The sequence below is a fragment of the Gavia stellata genome, chromosome 29, assembly GCF_030936135.1.
Source record: "Gavia stellata isolate bGavSte3 chromosome 29, bGavSte3.hap2, whole genome shotgun sequence".
Taxonomy (NCBI): domain Eukaryota; kingdom Metazoa; phylum Chordata; class Aves; order Gaviiformes; family Gaviidae; genus Gavia; species Gavia stellata.
The window spans coordinates 7,780,644-7,801,578 of record NC_082622.1 but is presented as its reverse complement, the minus strand read 5'-3'; the positions used below and the strand labels follow the sequence as shown (position 1 = coordinate 7,801,578).

General features: G+C 43.1%; 1 protein-coding gene across 1 annotated transcript; it reads left to right on the top strand.

The window, feature by feature from the left end:
• Window positions 1–257: 257 nt before the first annotated feature.
• CTPS1 (CTP synthase 1) lies at window positions 258–19,949 on the top strand. Its single transcript, XM_059830685.1, has 18 exons — window positions 258–423; window positions 873–1,043; window positions 1,822–1,922; window positions 3,102–3,218; window positions 4,669–4,752; window positions 5,000–5,080; window positions 6,807–6,958; window positions 8,254–8,386; window positions 9,871–9,959; window positions 10,874–10,968; window positions 11,539–11,601; window positions 12,472–12,515; window positions 13,454–13,550; window positions 13,822–13,877; window positions 13,962–14,058; window positions 14,353–14,497; window positions 16,816–16,906; window positions 18,441–19,949. The coding sequence occupies exons 1-17, from the start codon at window positions 258–260 to the stop codon at window positions 16,898–16,900; spliced, it is 1,776 nt and encodes a 591-aa protein (XP_059686668.1). The 3' UTR covers window positions 16,901–16,906; window positions 18,441–19,949.
• Window positions 19,950–20,935: the final 986 nt, after the last annotated feature.

Below are 20,935 nucleotides of genomic sequence, written 5' to 3'. Positions count from 1 at the left end.
AATTTCTGGCGGGGCGGGGGGTGGAGACCGGCCCTCACTGACAGGGGAGGGGTGGCGGAGGGCTCCGCTGACAGGCGGGGGAATGGCGGAGGGCTCCGCTGGCAGGCGGGGGGATGGCGGAGGGGGTCGCTGACAGAGAGGGGAATGGTCGCTGACAGGAATGGCGGGGTCCGGGGCTCCCCCAGGCAGCGGGTCTGTCCCTGCCTGCCGGGGCAGAGCCCTCGCTGAGGCGGTGTCGGTGTCAGGCAGCGAGGCAGATGAAGTACATCCTGGTCACGGGTGGGGTGATCTCGGGCATCGGCAAGGGGATCATCGCCAGCAGCATCGGCACCATCCTCAAGTCCTGTGGGCTGCATGTCACCTCCATCAAGATCGACCCCTACATCAACATTGACGCTGGCACCTTCTCCCCGTACGAGCACGGTGAGTGGCCCCGTGGGGCCGAGCTGTCAGCAGGCAGCTGGCCCTGAGCTGGGCCCTGGGGTCTTCCAGGTGGGTCCTGGGGCTGGCTTTGCCTGGAAGGAGCCATCTCCTTTGCATGGTGGAAGAGTTTGCCTCTGGTCCTGCGTGTGGGACCTGCAGACTGAGCCTGTCGGCGGCTCCGGACTGACTGGTGGGGCTGATCGTGCCACCAGCAAACAGCAGAGATGTGCCCTCTGGTCTTTTATCATTGCTGCCTGGTTGAGGGACTCAGTCCTCAATGTTATATAAGGCTTTTAGTTTTATTAGCCACTCCTAAACTTGCTGTAGCAATCAAAGAAGGTGTTGCCTTACATTGAATTCTTCCAGCTGTCACAGGGAAACCAACAATTTGCTGATGTGGACTGTTTCCCCTTGACAAGTGCGCTTGTGCCTTTTTCTGTGTGCCGCAGGGGAGGTGTTTGTGCTAGACGATGGAGGGGAAGTGGACCTGGACCTTGGTAACTACGAGCGCTTCCTTGACATCCGACTCACCAAAGACAACAATCTGACTACTGGGAAGATCTACCAGTATGTCATCAACAAGGAGAGGAAGGGAGACTATCTTGGCAAAACTGTCCAAGGTGATGTGAAGCTTCGTTTCTGATACTTAGAAATATATTCTGTATTTCTGTCCTGGTTGGATGCTTTTGCATTTCATCTTGACTTGAGGTCTTTGTTATATGCTGTCCTTGTGGTTTTTGTTTTTTAAAAGGGGAAGTAGAAGATGCACCAGTGCAGGTGTAGTGGTGCGTGCCATACTGAATCAGGTTACCTGTAAGCCCCTCAAAGCTTTCCAGTGCTCAGCAATATACTGCCTGTTATTTGGGCTGCATGCTGGACTTGGGTCCAACTGTCTAACATAGCCAATACTAAATGTGAACAGACTTCAGACTAATACCTCTGTGGATTATTTGTTAGCTAGTTAAAGTGGTTACTGCTTTTGATAACTGTAATATAATTAGAAAATCCAAATGATCTTTGAGGATCAGATCAGTCCCTTCCCTTTTTAAGCATCCTCCACAGCTGGTTTGGATAAGGACTTTATAGAGAGTTTAAAACAGAATAACTCTGCTTAGAGCAAAGAACTGTTTGTACTTGAATCTTCCAGCTTAAAGGAAATGTTGCTTACATGTGTTTAAATTGAGGCAGGATTACATTTCCTGCCAAGGCACTTCTCTTGAAAATCACAGCCAACAATGATCACTTCAAAAATGCATACTTCTTTAAAGACACAAATCAGTGCTGAAGTCATATGGAAAGTACTGGCTACTTATTTTCCATTATTTGCTCTGTAATGAGTTAGAGGGGAGAAATCTGCGTGGGTTGTGGTTTTAACCCTTGCCTGTGTTTCTTTTTCAGTTGTTCCCCACATCACAGATGCTATACAAGAATGGGTAATGAGGCAGGCACAAATCCCTGTAGATGAAGATGGCATTGAACCGCAAGTTTGTGTGATTGAGGTTTGTAGCTCTTAAAAAAAAATATATATAGTTTTGCTTCATGTATGGAGTAAACGGGACTATATGCATATTTTGCATAGTAAAATTTTTTTCCAGTAATGTTCAACTTTGCATGGTGTTGAGCTGTTAGCTTCACTTATTCGGTGTAATCTTTTGAATGCTCTGTGTCTGAATCTGCACATAGAAAGACTTAGGTCTTGGACAGTTATATTTTTGAGATGCTTTGCTCTCTAGTGTAATGTGAATTAGTCTATAGAATGAATTTTAGCTCTTGTAACTTTATATGCCAAAGTCTGAGTTGATCATGCTGTGCCCTCTTCATTGGTGGATAGGAGGAGGGTAGGTAAATCACCCTCTGGAAACAGTTGTCTTTCCTCCTTAGCAGTAAAGGCAGCCTTGGAGTGACCAGTTCAAGGATAGACCTAGAAAAGGGAACAGCACAAGTTAGTGGTGACAAACCCTGTGCAGTTTCCTGTGCATTGTATGGGACGCCCTGCTGCTAGAGGAGACATTAGGGCGAAGGCTCCGAGGCTGCGGAGCTGGCTGGCAGGATACACTAATACAGGAGAGAGGAAGCTGGCCAGAGTGCCTGGGTCATGGTGACTTAGGACTCTCCCTGCAGCTTGAGTGCCAATTTCTATTCCAGGATTCACAAGCCTGGATCCTGGAGTACCTAGGAGGCACTATCTGACAACGCACAGGAGGCTGGCAATGCTCCAAAGAACGCCTTGTCTCTGTTCCTGCATGTGTCCAAACCCACTTTATATAGTTACTAAAACTTAATAGAAATTTTGCTTCTTGGTGCCACCTAATGTTCATAAATTATAATTTCAACATCTAAATCTTTTCCCTGAAGAGAGAATAGAGGCAAAGCTAATCTCCCTGGAGAGGTGCTGCCCATATGAGAAGCTGTTTTTCTTGTGGCTTTTTTATTTTTGAGGAAATCATGAAGGTAAAATAGTAGTTGGGGTAGATTGGAGGCTGTGGAAGTAGTACGTACAACTGGCAGATGCTGGTGCTTTTCATATTGGTGATGATGTTCCTTTAGGGAGTTGGAGGGAGGTGGTGGGGAGATGTTTTAGTGTCCTTTTATGTATGTTTGAGTACAATTTAATGTACAAATTCAGTAGGTGATGTTTTGGTACTAACTTTAATTCTAAATGTCTTTGTCTTTTTTAGCTCGGTGGGACGGTAGGCGATATTGAAAGCATGCCTTTCATTGAAGCTTTCCGCCAGTTCCAGTTCAAAGCCAAAAGAGAGAATTTCTGTAATATTCATGTCAGTCTAGTTCCCCAGGTAAGGACCCAAAATGTTTTGGTGGTCAGAGGCTTCCCCAATCCAAAACTTGCTTTCTAAATATGTGTTTCTGAAATGCTATATCTATAGGCACTGTTATATTTATATTTCTATATATAGAAACTTCTGGAAGAAATGCAGAGAATATATGGTTATGTATTTATTTGTTTGCAAGAAGTGAACATAAACTTTTCAAAGTGTGTAAATGTGTAATAAATAGTTAGGAGTTGTAGCATATGCAGTTTTCCATCATTTACTGCTGTTTTTCCTCTATGGAATTGTCTCCTAGCGTTTGCAGGTAAACTTGCTTTCTAGGGCTGAAAACTTTCGGTTTCCCTTCATTTGCATAGCCTTTCATTTCTGCAAAGCTAATATAAAATTCAGTGATACAGCCACACTTCACAGCCATTTGGAGTTATTAATAAGACCATATTCCAAGCTATTCCTCGACTTCTTTAATATTTCTGTTGCTGTGTGCTCTTCTGGCCCCGCCTGTCCCCTGTCCCCCCTGATTTACATTAACTGTAGTTCATGAAATAGGTTGGGTTACTTTTGTATTTTCAAAACATTATACTGTGTTTTGAAACATAGTCTGTTTTCTTCCCCTAGACAATATTTTTAATGTGTGTTTTGATCTTTAACAGTAATTTCATAGACTCTCACATCTGACTGCTATGTAAGCCATAACAGTCTGAGTGGCAGTTGCCTTTGGTTCAGAGACTCAACTAAGAAAAGGTGTTATGAAGCAGTGCTATGATAAGAATCAGTTAATTAGGAATCACAAAGAAAAACAACATATCTTTATGTGCCAAGTAGATGGGGCAAGCTCCAGTTAACATCAAAAGCATGTGAAGGTGTTCTGTGCCATATAATGCCTGATACAACCTCATCTGTATTATCTGCTCTGGTTTTGGAGACAATTTACAGTCTTAACCAAACAGAAAATCTCTACTGCAGGAGTCACTGCTGAAAAAATTCTTCCATGGTTACGTTAACAGTACTGGAGAGCATGAGTATTCCTTGTCTCGGAACTGGATTTGACAGAGCAACTTGATAGTTACCGGAGCACAGATCGATCTTTGTTCTCCTCTCTCTTTCTTTCACTTTCTGTCCAGGCCAGGTGATTTACGGAGAAAAAATTAGAAATATAAAATGTAGGTATTTGGAGGGAGCAGTGGATAAAAGCCTTAGGATCTCTGCTCTCTCCTTCCCTCTCTGTAATGCATAGCTACTTACTGTACAGACTTGAACTCTGATTTCTGCTGGTTGCTTTCAGTCTTTGAGATTAAAATGATAGTGTACAACAGTATTTAAAGTTCATGTGAATTGTCTAAGAACGGGGTCAAATTTTTTACAAGATGAATGGGGTGGAAAGTCCTGATTAGCCTGATGAATCATTGCTACATACCATCATAATTTGATATACCAACTTCTGCTCTTCTCTGACCAGCCAAGCTCTACAGGAGAGCAGAAGACTAAACCCACCCAAAACAGTGTTCGTGAACTCAGAGGTCTTGGTCTCTCACCAGATCTGGTAAGGTTTGCTACATGGCTTTGAATTTGAAAATGCAGTACTGGCATGTTGCAACAACATCCTAGTTTAAATAATACTTAGGTTGAGAGCTCTTGTGTATTGGTAATAAACAAGTAAAAGTAACGGAGTTGGTTTTTTTCCCCAAGTCACGGAGACTGCAGAAAGACAGCTTTTTTTAGAGGTTTGTTATATGAATGTCTGAGTACTTATGTTTTGCTTCACAACCTTGATATTGCTGTTCTGTTAGATTGTTTGCAGGTGCTCCACTCCATTGGATACCTCAGTAAAAGAAAAGATTTCCATGTTCTGTCATGTTGAACCAGAACAGGTAAAGATTGCGGTCCCTTGCAATAAATATTCTAGCTGTTTGTCAAATGCTGAGTGGAGTTTTATCTGAGCATAGCGTTTCTGTGTTCTAGTTGTGTCTTTTGTTAGCTGCATAATTCATTTGCTGCTTTGTCTTGTCTACATTCCTTACACGTGTAACTGTTGCAAAAATAGTCCTTTTTATGCCAGCACACAGGTTTTCTTATAAGGTAGTTAGCATAGGCTTAGAGAATTCTATGGAATCCAAGGTGTTTTCTGAATAGCTGGTTTTGACGTTAGTTATCCTTTCACATTCCTTCTGTGAATTCAGAAGAATGAGATTTTTCAGTATTAGAGGCCAAAGAGTAGTTGCCCAAAATTAGGTTTAAAGGATACGTGAATGTATTTTGTACGCTGCTCTTTTAAATGATATTATTCTTCTGCCCAAGATTGCATGAGGAGGGATTGCACAGAAAAGTTGAAATGGTATTTGAGAGAAGCATTGCTTCACTTGAATGTTATGTGATATGCAGAACTTCCATGTTAGCATGATTCTTTTTATACTGAGACTACTCTGCATAGCATAGTCTGAGTTAGACATTGGAAAATAATCAAACAGTCTGTAGGCTAAATATTACCACTTTCCACTTCAGCTGGAGCTTGAAGAATGTTGTCTTTTTGTGAAGGACTGAGTATTACTTCACAATTCCAGGCTCTGTCAAGTAATTTTTATTAATTTCCTATACAGCGAGATCAAACTGAGTCTTGCAGTTTCAAGTATTACATTCAGAATTAACTGGCAATAATATTGATGTGTCAGCAGTACAATATCTACCTCTTGTTGGCCAGGAATTGAATGTAAGTGGCTCTTGTCAGTCACTTTCCAGGAAGTTTAATGCAATTTTACATGGTTGTTTCTCTGACTGCAAGTTGCACTTGAATTGAGGAGTAAATGCTATTGACCATAAAGGAGGAAAATTTGCAGTCTAGGGGGTTTTGCTGGTGCAGTGTTGAACTCTGCTTTCATTTGAGTCAGGAGAAATGAGGATTTAAAAATAGTTGTGCCAGTATATTTTTGAACCTTAAAGTACAGTCTCATTCTTGATGGACAGGTGACAGTTGTCCAGAGCCATCTTTCCTTTTCTGTGGAAGTCCATTTCAGTGAACTAGAACCACTGACATAGATATTCCTCATTGACCTAAGAATTCTTTGCTCATAATTGTTTAATCCTAAGTTTAATGAAGGATGCCCTGTAAAATTTATTGCTGTGTTGAGATTACGGATTTCCCTGGGCTTTAATCAAACTGGGAGCCCTGGTTAAGAATTACAATGGTGGGAAACAGGGAACTGGGCTTGTGGGCAGTTTAACTGTAGTTTCGATGAGGATTACCAAGAAGGCTGTATCACAGGAGGTGTCTTTGAAGTGTTCTTTGAACTTTGCTGTGAGCTCACATAACTTGCATAGCAGCTGATTTTCTTACTGCTAAGTTATTGTGTTACAGCCCTTCCCAAGGAGCTCCAGTGAGCAGTAATACCTGGGAATTGTTGGAGGATGACCTTTTCAAGTGCATGGAAACTAGTACTAAGCTATTCATGTGTTGTTATGTTATTCAACAGATGTTATTTCCTGGAAGTTTAGGTTGTCATATGGTTGTCTGCTAGAGATAGAAGTTCTCTGAAGATCTGTCTAAAAATAGTTGCAAAGGCACTTAGGTCTGTTTTAACGACATTCATATTTTATGAACAGGTCATCTGTGTTCATGATGTCTCTTCTATCTACCGAGTTCCTCTGTTGTTAGAGGAGCAGGGAGTTGTTGACTACTTCAGACACAGGCTTGACCTTCCCATTGAGAGGCAGCCCAGGAGGATGCTCATGAAGTGGAAGGAAATGGCTGACAGGTGAGCTGCACTGCTGGGCATAGTTTGAATTAAGACTCCAGATCAGTTTCTCTTCTTAGTCATTGGTTATTAGGTGACGAGTGTTACTTCATGTTCCTCAAGCATTCTCATGCGGTCAATTGTTTTTCTTTTTTTGCTACAAAAATGCATTTTCTTCCTAGATGTTTAACTGTGTGAAAAAAAAAAAAAAATTCTTCAACATGAGAATCCTGTAAGATAATGTTATTGAGTTCCTTATCTTGTGTTGGTAGTGCAGTGTCTATGTCAAAACCAGTTTGAAGTAATTAAAAGGTGGACAGCTCTGCCCTCCCTTTTTATATCAAAAAACCCAGTGACATTACAAAGTCTTGAAATCCTTTTGTAGGCATATGTAGGAGTCATCAGGAGTGTCAATAAAAATGTATCTTTTGAGTATGCTATCAAGCAAGTGAAACAACTGTTTTGTAACTGTTCTGTCTGAGACTCCCAGGACACTGTTTTTTTTTCTTGCAGGGAATAGATTCCATGCTCGTGGGGAAATAGTGAATTGAATTTTTTCAGTTGGCATTCAGGCCCTTTCTGAAGCCTCATATATGTTTATCCTTAAAAGAAATCAATTTGCAAGATCTAGATGTTTCCCTTTTATATGCACGACACAAGCCACCACTGTCAAGAACATTTTCTTTTGACAGGGACAGCCCTTGGTAAGCAGCTTGGTTGAAGGTACCTAGCAATTTTGAAATAAAATTTAAAAAAATCTCTTGGCTGTAGCCAAGAATGCTGCGTAAATCCCATGCTGCCAGATGCTGGGGATTGAAAGTGTAGGCAATACAACCTCAGGACTCTAGAAGTCCCTTCTGTATTTCTAGCTGCTGAAGTGAACTCAGTCAGAAGCAGCGTGGGAAGATGCTGTACAGTATAAACATATGCAGAGTTGTGCTTTGATCCTCTCTCCTAATAGTTTACTGCAGACTTTGAATTTAATACAGCTTCCTGAAAAGACAGTTTGGATCTACTTAGAATGGCTTTTCAGCATAAGGAGGGATGAGCTAATTTAGACGTGACTTTCTGCAACTCTTTTTCTCTGTCATTGTTCTTTTTTTTTTCCCTTTCCTTTCTTCTATTCTTGCTTTGATGTTTTTAAGTCATATTTGTTACAAAAGGTCATCTCTTCCAAATTTGTCATCTCTCTAGTTGGACAGACTTTCAAGAGCCCGACTGTTTATATTACTTGAAAAGCTGAATAGAATGTAAGTGGTTCTTGCCCCCATTTCCTGTTAATGACGAAATAACCCATGTGTTTTGATTTTGTTTAGATATGACCGTCTCCTTGAAACATGTTCCATTGCGCTTGTTGGCAAGTACACCAAGTTTTCAGATTCCTACGCATCTGTCATTAAAGCACTGGAGCATTCTGCACTGGCTATCAACCACAAACTTGACATTAAGGTAGGGATGGGGGGGGGGTTGTGTTTAAAAAAAAATAAATAAACAATTTCCCCCCCCATACTCCTTCCATGTACAGTGCTACCCATCTTAATTAAGTTTTTCACAAACCAGTAGACAGTAAGGGAGAGTTGATTCAGCCAGTGAACTTTAAATTTCTCCTTGGATTACAGCTTCAAAACATCTGTTGTCAGGCATAAAAAAGCTTCAACGCAAACGAGCCTTTCATCCTCTAAGATACATAAGGTGTGTGTATATTTGATGTGAACTCTTCAGTATTCAATGTTGCATGCTGAACTATGGTAGAGCAGTAGATACATCTGAGGAGGGGACTGTTTGCTTTCATTTCTCTGACAGTTGTTGGAAGTGATCCCTTTTTTAGGGTTGTTGCTGTTAACGTTGTGGTTCTCACAGGTTTTATGATGCTTCTGCCTCAGGCTTTACTAAGGTTTTAATGCTGGTTTGGCTGCACAGGTCCTTTTAAGGGTCTTGGTTGTAGCTAGCTGCTCTGAAGAGGTTAAATGTTTATCTGTCGTCAGAAATTTCACTTTCATTTAAATATACTTTTAAAATGTTCAGCGGTTTCATGATGTCAGTGAGTCATGGAAATAGGTGCTTGCTTTATAACAGCACTATTCTATGTTTGGGTTACCTTTCAAGTTACAAAATCAGTAGAGGAGAAAAGAAAAACAAGTAAGACTGGTGAAGGGTGCACCCTGCACATGCATCTATGGTTAGCTCCTGATACAGCTGTATTTGTGTGGTTCAGAAGGGGAATGGTTTCTGTGCATCCTCTGCCTGGAGATCTTACGTTGGGTTAAAGATCTGTTTAGCAGTATTCCAAGCTTAAAAAAGGAAAAGGGAAAAAAAAAAAGACAAGACAAAAATGGTTGTTCAAAAGAGTAAGCAGACTGCCAGAGCATTCGAAGTTCAGAGATACTGGAATACTGGAGATGAGAAACTGGAACATTTGTAGTTTTTTCCATATGTAACATTGGTCATAGCATCCTTTAATTGCAACAGCCTGTGTTTCACCCTATCCTGTTTGTTCTTCAGTCTCTTCTGAAGATTAAATGATGTATATTTGATGAGATACTGATTCAGTTTTTTTCTTGCTCCATGGTTGTTTCTGTCTGCATAGCCATGTGTTCCTATCTCGCTGTGCTCCCTTAAGACTTCACATTTAGTGAGTCTGGGTCTTATGGACATCAGCTTCATTCATGTGACAGCAGAGCTGCAGAGAAGGGAGGATACAAAAAACATGGCTTCTGTTTGTGCATCTGTGGTATGATGATGCTGGAAAGCAGTTTTGTTGACTAGCAGGCAGGAAATCAGCCCAGAAAAAACATAAGCAAGTATCTAGTAGGAAGCAAATCCAGAGCTATCCAGGAGGAATGGTGATATCTTAATTTAATGAGAATTAAGGAGACCCTGTATTTACACTCTTGTGGCAGTATCTCATCATCCTTTTTTGGATTTCTTCCCAGTATATTGACTCTGCTGACTTGGAGCCAGACACTCTGCAGGAAGAACCTGTTCGATACCATGAAGCATGGCAGAAGCTGTGTGGTGCTGAGTAAGACTCTCATACTCTGGCCATTTCTTTGGAGCATGTCTGATAAGCTTGCTGCTATTGACAGTTTTGGAATTAAAAGCCTCGCTGGAGACTGTTTTCTTGGGCACTGTGCACACTCTGACATTGCCCCAAATACCTCTCAATGAAATTTAGGATAAGATGTAAAATGGAGAACTGTTAAATAAGCAAGGGACTTTGTGAAAGGCAGCAGTAGGGGGGATGATCATGCAGATGAGGATGTGTGCAGGCTTAGTGGGGAAGCAGGTTGAGAGGAAATAAGGAGAAAGGGTAGGTACTGGTAAAGGCTATTAAAGCCAATGAGAGTGGATGGAAGGTGTAGATGTGGTATAAAGTTCTTTAGTAAGAAAGCGTGAGAAGGGTTAGTGATACAGAGGAGTGCCAAGAGTTAGCCCAGAAAATGAGAATAAGTGGGGCCTGTTAACCCTCAGGGAAGCAGACTTTGGGTGGTACCAGGGGAAGGAAGAATTTCCTGGAGAGTTAAGTTTCCTTGTGCCTGTGGTTAGGACAACTTGACACTGAAGCCAGCGGCTTCCTCAGCGTAGGCCTGGCTGGGCGATGAGTTTGCAAACATGTTTGGTGCAGAGCATGTGGGTCATGCAACAGGAACTGTTCTAATATTGTAACCTGCATTGTATTTGGGATTTCTTGAGAAGGTAAAATGTGCATATATAAAATGTTTCCCTGAAAATTCTATGACATTTTATGTGACGGCTCAAGTGAAGTCATATGGAAACTGTGCTGCACACGAGCCTCACCACATAGGGTACTTTAAAGACCTTTTCAGGAGTGAGGTCTTGCAAATCCGAGGTTTTAAAGGAGAGGGGTGGTATGTGGTTGGGGGGGAACCACGCTGGTGGGCCCTATGTGAATGGAATCTTTTTATCCTCATGCAGTGGAGTTCTGGTTCCTGGTGGATTTGGTGTTCGAGGGACAGAAGGCAAAATTCAAGCTATTTCCTGGGCAAGAAAACAGAAAAAACCCTTCTTAGGTGAGGAACATGTTTCATCCATAAGAATAAAGAAAAGAAGGAGGTTGAATAACAGCCTAACTGGTCTGCAGCAAGAGCTTTACTGATTTTCGTTAGTATCTAGAATGTACAATTTTGAAGATAAGTGGCTGAGGAAGGCAATGATCTATGCTCAAGCTTAACTGGGTAATGCAGCCCTCATCTGTAGTTACCTCTGAAGTGGTCAGCATTGGCTGGGATGTGATAACATGGGATCTCTATAATCAGAGGGTAGGAGTCTCAGGGGAAGTTTCAGAGGAGGCTGTGGTGATCTTGGCATGAAGAAATATGTGACTGCATTTAAATGAAATGGACATGGTGAGAGACTGGAAATGTTGTGTGAGCAGAGTGGATGGGGAAGGGAGGTGTGGAGTAAAACTTGTCAGAACTACTTGGTACAGAGCGAACAGACCCTTAAGTCCAAGTCAAAGGTCTGTCTCATCCAGGTTTTCCTCTGACTCAGGACTGCTCTGTGAAGGTGTGTGTGCTTTGCAGTATGGGCTCAGTGGTCCTTGTCCTGACTTGATCTGTGTTCTGGCTTGCCTTCTGCAGGAGTTTGTTTGGGAATGCAGTTAGCAGTTGTGGAGTTTGCACGCAGTGTTCTTGGTTGGCAAGGTAACTGCACAAAGCCCTTCCTGGGTTTTGGTCATTTCTTTGATTGCTTAAGTAATACCTGTAACTTTTAATTTTTCATTGGTAGGTAGATTTAATTTTTTTTTCCTAGGCCTGTAAAATTCCACATGTCCTTTGCTAATTCAAAGGAAAAAGAACAATTTCCTTATCTTATTCAAATAAAAATCAATGGAGTAAGGCATGCTTATAATGACAGAAAACTTTCTATTGCTTAGAGTGAGGTTCACCTCCTGAATAAAACACCTAAGTGGAGTTGTGCCTATGTGTGCTGGTCATCCTAAATTCCCATTATGGCCAGTGGGAATGAAGACCAAAACGCAATTCAGCTGACGAGGCAGTTGCACCTACTTCATTGAGTTGAATTGCTTTCTGGGCTCCGCTGCTTGAATTGACTAGGTCCCTGTTGTCAAAACTCCCTTTACGGAGTGCTAAGTTTAGTTTCCTAGCCTGATTCGGAGTCTCAGTAGTAGTGAAGGTAGGGGAAAATGTGTTTCTCAGAGTACTTCTGCTCCCTTCCCCCTCCCTGGCTTTATTTAAAATACTCTAAGCTGTTGAATATGTGCTTTTCCTGAATGACCCTCGCTTTCATCACCGATTGCACTAGACTGGTTGCCCTAAGATTGTAACCTCTAGGCAGCCTCAGAAATTCATCTCGAACAACACTGATAGTCCTGTTTCTGCTGTCAGGGGCTGAGCGGGCATCTCTGTGCAGATGAGTGGCTCAGCACAGTTAAGGTTGCTGCTTGCCAGAAGCTCGGGGATGAGACGCAGCTGTACCTGGGGGAGGTCCTGTAAATGCATGTCACGGTTCGAGGGACTTCGTATTTCTAATTGATGGATGTTACATTGCAGATGCTAACTCGACAGAATTTGACCCCAAAACTGCTCATCCAGTGGTGAGTTTATGGTGACTTGCTTGTAATATCCTTACTGTGCTGGAGTTCTCTGCCCATACTGGTTGGTACAGTTAAGAGCTTGGATTATTACATCTTGTGGCTTTTAAGTCTGTCTTCCATCATTTATTAATCTGAAAGAAAATATCTTTGCCTAGTTAACTGTATGGGAGGTGCTGGTTCATAGAAGATTGCAGTGCTTATTATAGATGAAACTCTAGGTTTTTTTAATTTTTAATTACACTTTTTCATAAAGCAAGGTGTTTTTTAAAAGGCAAAAGGTTCTTAAAAGGCAGTTTGAAAGCTAACTGATTTCACAGAGTAAATGGTAAAGATTTGGTGACAGCCAGATTCTAGTGCATAACTGTTTAATTATGATATCAGAAATTAACATAGACAGTCATGAATGCCTTGGAACGTTTGTGGACAGATTTCTGAACCTGCATTTCTTAGACTGCAGCTCTATGTGTCTCATCCAGGGTCCACCATAATGGTTGGCTTCTGCTGTAATTTAAAATGCTACTCAAAAGGAAAAAGTTCTCAAAAAACCAGCTTAGGAAGTTATTTATCAAAATATAAGTGATGCTGATTTGGAGATTTTGTTTCTGTAAATTTGCTTGTTTGTTTGTTTAATGTTTAGTTCAGTAAATAGCACAATATTAGTGCATGGGATCTATGTAGGCTTTGACTGAGACCATTTCCTATGCTAAAGCTTCCTGAATACCGGCAAACCTTCCATATATTCTGTACAACCTTTACTAGAATAACTCAGCTAACTAATCAAGTTATGTTGGTCTGCCTTGTCAAGACAATGTTCCTTGGGTGGTTTGCTTGTTTTCTGTATGGATGTTGGGGTTTTTTCCCCATTTAACGTTTCAGAGTCTGCCTGGGACTGTTACTCCTCCCTCGTTCTCACCTCCCTCTCTGAATGCTTTTCGCAGGTCATAGACATGCCAGAACATAATCCTGGGCAAATGGGTGGGACCATGAGGCTTGGCAAGAGAAGAACACTCTTCCAAACCAAGAATTCAATCATGAGTAAGGCCTTTCTTACCACTTTTGGAAGTGTCTCCTGGGAATGACGTACGTGTATGGTGGGTATGGGGAAGTGGGACGTGGGAATGTTAAAGCATCCTTGAATGGTTGGTGTTTGCAGACTTTGTTCTGGTAGTGAAATGGAGATCAACGAATTTGGTCCCCTCCAGAAGTGGCAGATTCTGATGGATGCTATTCATATGAATGTGTTAAAACTTGGCATCATGCAAACTGTTTGGCTTTTGCTCTAAGAAATGTCTTCCTTTTGGTGTAGGGAAGCTGTACGGAGATCATGATTTCTTGGAAGAGAGACATAGACACAGATTTGAGGTAAAAATGCTATTGTAGGTGTTGAGCTTTTCTGTGTAATCTAAACATAAGAGATCACGGGTTTTCTTGCTTCTGGTCCTCTAGGTCAATCCAGAATTGAAAAAGTGTTTTGAAGAGCAAGGTTTGAAGTTTGTAGGCCAGGATGAGGAGGGGGAGCGAATGGAAGTGGTTGAGTTGGAAGGTGAGTACTTAAGCAGTTAGTTTGTGGGTGTAGGTATTTACAAGGGGAAGTGTTCAGAGGGTAATTGAAGAGGTTTTAGTGTGGGACCAGTCTAGGCTCTCTCAGAATGATTCCATCCATAAAATGACACTAAAAAAAGAATCCCCTGTGCCTGTCCATTTAGGGACAAAAGGGCAGATAGAAGTGACACTTCTTCCCCATCATCAGGGCTTCAACATGATCAGTGCTTTCAACTGCAGTTCAGCCACAGGCTTAAGGGACTTGACATGAATGTTTTCTGTTTCTTTCTCTTAGAGCATCCTTTCTTCGTTGGTGTTCAGTATCACCCTGAATTCCTCTCTAGACCAATTAAGCCATCTCCCCCATACTTTGGCCTCCTCTTGGCGTCTGCAGGAAGACTCACGCATTATCTACAAAAGGGCTGCAGGCTCTCACCCAGGTAGGTTGAAGGAAGACACCAGTCAGACCTTTCACAGGGCAGTGCTCCTTCCTACAGGATAAACCGGAGAATCCTCCTGGCACAGAGTTACTGTGGGGTAACTAGGGGGTATTTGCAGCACCTCTTCTTTCCGCTCTTTCTTTGAAACCTCTTGTCTTGCATTTTAAGATTGACTCTAGTGCCATAGAGCTGTCCTGCAGTGAGATCCTGACGGCAGGGAGAGTAACTCTGCAGTCTTGTGTTGAGAGTCAGGTGTTTCGGGAAACCACAGCTGGGCCTGCTCTTCTAGATGATTGGAGACCTCATGGTGTTTTCCCCATGTTCCTTGTACAAGTTGGTCCTTAAGCAACTTGTTTCTCATGCTGGTTTAAAGAACAGGCCCTGGTGGTTGCAGCTTTTTTTTTTTTTCCTGCTGACTTAAGCTTTCTTTTGTCTCAGTTTACCCAAAACATTAGTTGCTTTGCAGACTTAATGGTACATTTGCTTCCTTCTGCTGCTCCCTGTCCCTAATGCCCTGCAGTTCTGCTCAGCAGACGGGGCAATAGGCAACAAATAAACATCACTTTGATAGTGACCCATTTTTCTTCTTACAGAGGAGAACACAAAGGATTTGCTTGTGTAGCTGTAGTATTAACATGCACTAAACAAAAAACCCCAAACTAAATGCAAAAGAGAAATAGCACTGAATATATTAAACTAAGGCCAATACTTTCCTTTTTGCATTGCTTTTCTGGGTTGAGCTGCGATGCAGCTGCACCACAGGAATTCCTGTGTTGATGTCTGGAGAACGGCTGTCAGTTGTGCTCTGACTGATCTGCTCTGAAGAGAGTTTCTGTGTGAAGATGCCCCATTTCAATGCTTCCAAGGGTTGAGGGATATTTTAATTTCCTGCCTTTGTACATTTGAGTTTGAAATGGCTTCTCACAGCAGAGCAGCTGAAGTTTCCTCTGTACTTCAACATGCTAAGTTAGTATTATCTGCTCTTGGAGTCTTTGTGATGGTGGTCACAAATTGTTTCATGGTTAGCGTTTAATGTAAAAATATTTGTGGCAGTTATAGCCCAGCCTGTACTCCCCTTTATGCCTGTGCTCTTGTAACTCTCGTCACATTTTCAGTTACATCTCTAATGAGGTTTGCATGTGACAGCAAACTAGGGGGAGCAGACCATGCACTTGGGGATGGGACCACTGCTCGGAGGGACCTGGGCTGGAGCAGTGGGCCAACAGGAAGCTGATGAGGCTTAACAAGGACAAATGCAGAGTCCTGCATCTAGGAGGGCCTTGCAGCAACGCAGGCTGGGGACTGAGCAGCTGGGGAGCAGCTCTGCTGGCGAGGTCTTGGGGAACAGCAAACTGAATGTGAACCAGCAGTGTGCGCTGGCAGCAAAAGAAACATGAACAGCGTCCTGGACTGTACGAGTGAGAGCACAGCCAGTAGATGGAGAGAAACAATTACGTCTCTTTACTTGGCATTTGTTAGACCACATCTAGAATATTCTGTGCGGTTTGAGTACAGTGAAACATTGATAAATCAGAGACAGTTTAGTGGAGGGCCACTAAGAAGGTCAGGAGTACTTGCCTGGTAAGGAGAGACCAAAGGAGCTGGGCTTGTTCAGCCTGGAGAAGGGAAGACTTTATGGGGGACCTAAAAGCAGCGTGCCAGCACCTACAAAAACGTTGTCAAGAAGATGAAAACAGGATCTTTACAGAAGTGCATGATGCGAGGATGAGATACAATGGACATAAATTGAAATAAGAGGGGTTCCGACTGGGTATAAGGAAAATCTTTTCACCAATGCGTGGCTGATCTAATGGTGAAAGTTGCCCAGAAAGGCTGTGCAGTCTCCGTCCTTGGAGAATTTCAGAATGTGACTGGATAAAGCCCTGAGCAGCCGTGTCTGATCTGATAGCTGTACCTGCAGTGTAACTGTCCTGAGGTCCCTTCCGATCTGAAATATTCTGTGATTCTGAAAAAGCTGTTTAATGGATTAAAGGCATTCAGCTGTTACTGGGAAACTGAAATAGAATGGCTTATGGGTGGTTAACCAGTCTCCTATTTCCTATTTATTGGATTTCCTTTAGAACAACTTTGCCTTATAAAATGCCTATTATATGTATAATCATTTTAATTCACAAACCTTAAAATTGAAGATGGCTCAGCCCTATTTCCAAAGGGATAGCCACACCAGGAATTTTGTGTGCTGTGCTTTTCAACCTCAGCTAGCAGTACTTGCTACCAAACCCTGCTAATTGCTGATGCAAATCTAGGTCTGTAAAGCACTTGTGCTCTGTAAAACAAAATCTTTCTGAATTCTGCAGGGACACCTACAGCGATAGAAGTGGCAGCAGCTCGCCTGACTTGGAGATAACAGAGCTGAAGTTTCCATCAGTAAATCATGACTGATTCCTGGTAACTTTTAATCTCCTCAACCTCTTTCCTTATAGAAAAAATTCCTTGCCCAGTCTTTCCTCCTGGCATCTGAATGTTTCACATCAGTTCGTAGAAAACTGGCACACCATAAAAGTGCTGGTGTTCTCACATGTGTTCCAGCTGTGCTGAGGGATGCATGACACCTCATGTCTGTGTAACAGATGTGGGTGGGTATTTCTTTAGCAAATTGATACATAATAAAGTATAAAAATACATGCGGGAGTTTGAGATTAAATTCAAATAAAGAAACAAAGTACAAATATAGCACACATTCCTGAACAGGGAGGCAAAGCTGAGCAAGGGGTTACTGGATTCAGAACATTAGTTTGGTACTTTGGGGGCAATCTCTCACCTTTGCCAAAGAACATTTTTGAAATAGTCATTCTGCCCCATCTCCTGAGACAGCAAGTTTCTGTCAAACCAGTGGACTTGAGCTCTGAATTGTAATAGCTGCTGCAGATGTTACATGGATGCGAAAATTGGCTGTGTATAATCCAGTCTTGTGGGGGGCCACTAAGCCCTAGCATTCAAACTTCACCAGCAAAAAAGGTAGACTTAATATTGAAAGGAGTTCTCCCTTTGTGCGGTAGGTGATTGTGGACATAACACTTTTTCCCACTGCTCTGGCTGGTTTTGTGTGGTGTTTTTGGAGAAGTTAGGCAGCATTTGTTCACACACGTGTCGAGTGAGAGCGGGAGTTAATTACTGAATGTCAGGGGACCAAGGATGTCCAACTCTTTCTTCCTCCCCCTTTCCTTCATATAACAGACACTTCCAAAATCAACTGCAGAGTGAAAATGAGGGTTAGCTCCTGTCTAGCACAGAAGTGCTTCCCCATCCCTGGTCATGGAACTTGGCCTTTGCGGTGCTGAAGGTAGCTGGGATCGCTAGGTGTTGGGTTGTTCCAGATCTGGTACAGCAGCAAACTAAAAGCTGAAGAATCCTCTCTAAATTTTTATCCTCCTGAAGATATTCTGAACCTTTGGCTCACTGGCAATATCCAGCATGCTCCCTAATGTGACAAGTCTGGGTGCCGCGATGATACCTGATGGTTTGGAGGCCATCCCCAAATGAAAAAATTGTAGGGAAAGTGACACTGGCACGAGTGGCGTGTCCCCTGACGGGCTGGCTGGCCTGCGGGTACGTGTCTCTCTTCACAGCTGCAACAGAATGAAGACTTTCCTTTGGTACCAGCCATGGACAGTGCTGGGAAGGGCATGAAGTTAATTCTTAGCTTAACAGTGTTCACTCCCTACATTTTATTGAAACGTTATCTTCCAGAATGAGCTGGCTTTCGTAGGGGTGTAATGCACTGGTCTTAATGTTGCCATAGTGCCCCTAGAAAACGACTAGACATCTCTTACCCTGGGAAGAGGAGTGTTGTCAGGTCCCATGTGTGGTGTTTGACTGGGGTGACGTATGTAAGACTCGGACTTCAGTGTGCTGTGCAGTTCCAGCCTGTTGCTCTTCGCTGTTGATAATTCCTGCTCCTTTTCTTTCTCTCTTTCTCCAGATGTGTCATCACTGAAGAGAAGAGTCTTCATTAGATTTTCCAGGCATTCTTACAGCAATAGCTTGAACACTGTCAGCTTTGGGCTTTCTTAAGTTATGGTTTTACAATTTTTGTTATGAAATCTTGTCCCTTTATTTCCTCTACCCTTCTGTCCTTTTTATTTTCTGTATAGATTCTGTTTATTTCTGGAGGAGAGCTCATCACAGCACATGCACCTCTAGACTTTCTTCAGTTAGCACCATCTTGAAGATAAAAAGCAAATTCGGGTATGGGATTTGATGTGTTGGGAAGAATCCAGCTGCACGCTTCCTTCCTAATGCATCGTAACGCTGGCATGAGTTTCCATCTTGGACACTGACAGTTGAGTTGCTTTCTCCAGGCTTTCTGCTCCCTCAGCAGTCTTTATTACTTAGTGGTGAAATTAGGTGGATGACACTACGTTTTGGGGGCTCGCTCAATTCTTGAGCTGTGCTGTGCTGCAGAGGATGGGTCTGTTCAGCTGTATGCAGTCTTTTTTTTTGGGGGGGAGGAAGGATGTTTTGTTCTCTTTTGTTTTTCTCAGTAGTATTTAAAAACATTTGGCACTGCTGGTCTTGGTGCATTCATTGCCGGCAATGAACTTTTAACCAGGAAAGTCTTCCTGGAATAGGAGAGTTAATCTGGAACATGATCAGCTCTAACTGTGATGTGCCACTCTGCAGGGATGCAATTAACTTGGATCGTGTGGAAAAAAAGCAAAACTGTCAGGAAAGCCCATCGTTGCCTGAAACGAGGCGTAGCTGTTAGCCCTTTCTGTGGCAGTGTTTGCTGGTGCTGCTTCTTGGGCTGGGGAATTTCAACTCCTTGCATCAAGGGGGAGGTACAGAAAAGAAAGTGAACTACTTTCAGATGCTGCCTTTAACAGCTCCCATTGCGATTTGCCTTGGACTGAACTATTCATGGTGCTTTTTTTCATTGATTGGAAGTGGAGCCTTCCGTTGCCTTTTTTTATATGGCGGAGCTGCGCATCCTGCACTCGATGCAATACAGAAGTGCTGTTTCCTGAGGGAGCGGTGTCGCAGTTTGCCTACAGTGTTACTCGGTTCAGTTCGTAGACGCGTGCTGTCCTGCGATGACGAGCTCAGCTTTGCAGTTCTGGGGTGGGAAATGCACTCGCTTTTTTTTTCCCCCTGCTTCTTGCTGCAGTGTCAGCAACACAGTTTTTGGTCTTCGGTAATTTAGAAGAAAGGAAGAAAGTGTCTCAGTTGTCTGAAGTGTTGTATGTTCAGAACTCTTCAGTTCATTAAAGTTTGGAGAAAGCTGTATGTCTCGAGCCTGGCTGAGTACTAACTCCTGCATTGTCTGATGCCAGACTTGATTAAACACTGTCCTATCTCATCTTAAGTGATCTTTTCCACACCCCCTCTTTATTCCTCGATTATTTTAAATATGTGCTGTAAAGCTGCTTTTAGCCCAGAAAGCTTTGGGCATTCTTGGTATGTGCCAATTATAACAGCTCTGCAAAAATGATCAACTGAGTCGAGACACTCTGTACTGAACAAACACTGGCTGTGAAGTGGCTGGTTCTCTAGCGGTGCAAGATCATTCCTTCTCTGTAGCACAACTTCGTTTTCTTTATCCTGAAATGTTTTTGTTTTGGCCAAAACTGTGCAACTGACTTGGTCATTAAATGCTTATTTGTAATAAAATGATTAAGTAGCCAAGAGTTTGCTATATTACTTCCATAGCTCAGAGGGAGAAAAAGGACTGAAGTATAATTCTAATTTTAAATTAATCCAGTGTAAGCTAGAGAAAGTTTGTTAGCCGTATTTGCAGTGGTTTTTAGACATGTATTTCCAAAGTCTGGCTGAAATTATGGGGCTTCCCCCCAGCAGTGGAGAAGCCTGGGGAAGCTGGACTGAGCCTACAGCCTCTGCAGGACAGAAAAATGACAGTGTCTTCAGTTGAATTGTGCGGCGAGCTGCCTGCTGCGTGGTTTGCTCCTGCTTCCTGCACAGCCGGGAGAGCTGCTTGCCTGGTGCCTTGGGGTTGTGGGAATGTGCCGAAGTCCAGAGCCGCATCTTTGGGCTGTGTGGTCACGGGGGGCCACTGCGTGCTGCGCTCCCCCAGGAGCAGCCCGAGTCTTGCCTCAGCTGTGGGTTAAATCACCAGCTCCCCCCTGCCCAACGCTGCCCTGCGGACAAGTGTCCCAGGGCCACCCTTGCCTGGGCACAAGGCCCACGGCACCCCCAGGGTGCTGCACACAGGCACCAGCCTTGGGCTCTGGTGAGGGGGGTAAGCGCAGACTGCAGCCTGCTGGGACCTGGGTGCTCCAGTCTGCAAAGGGTGTGTGTTTTCCTCAGTAGCTGTTAAATTACACGCTCATCAAGAGAGAGCTGAGTGCCCTGAGCTGGGGCTGATCCCTGGGAGATGAGTGGGGAAGCTGCTCAGTGGGGAGGAGGGCTCAGCTCCCCCCAGGCCAAACCCCACAGCCCTCCCTGGGTCCCAGCCCCACT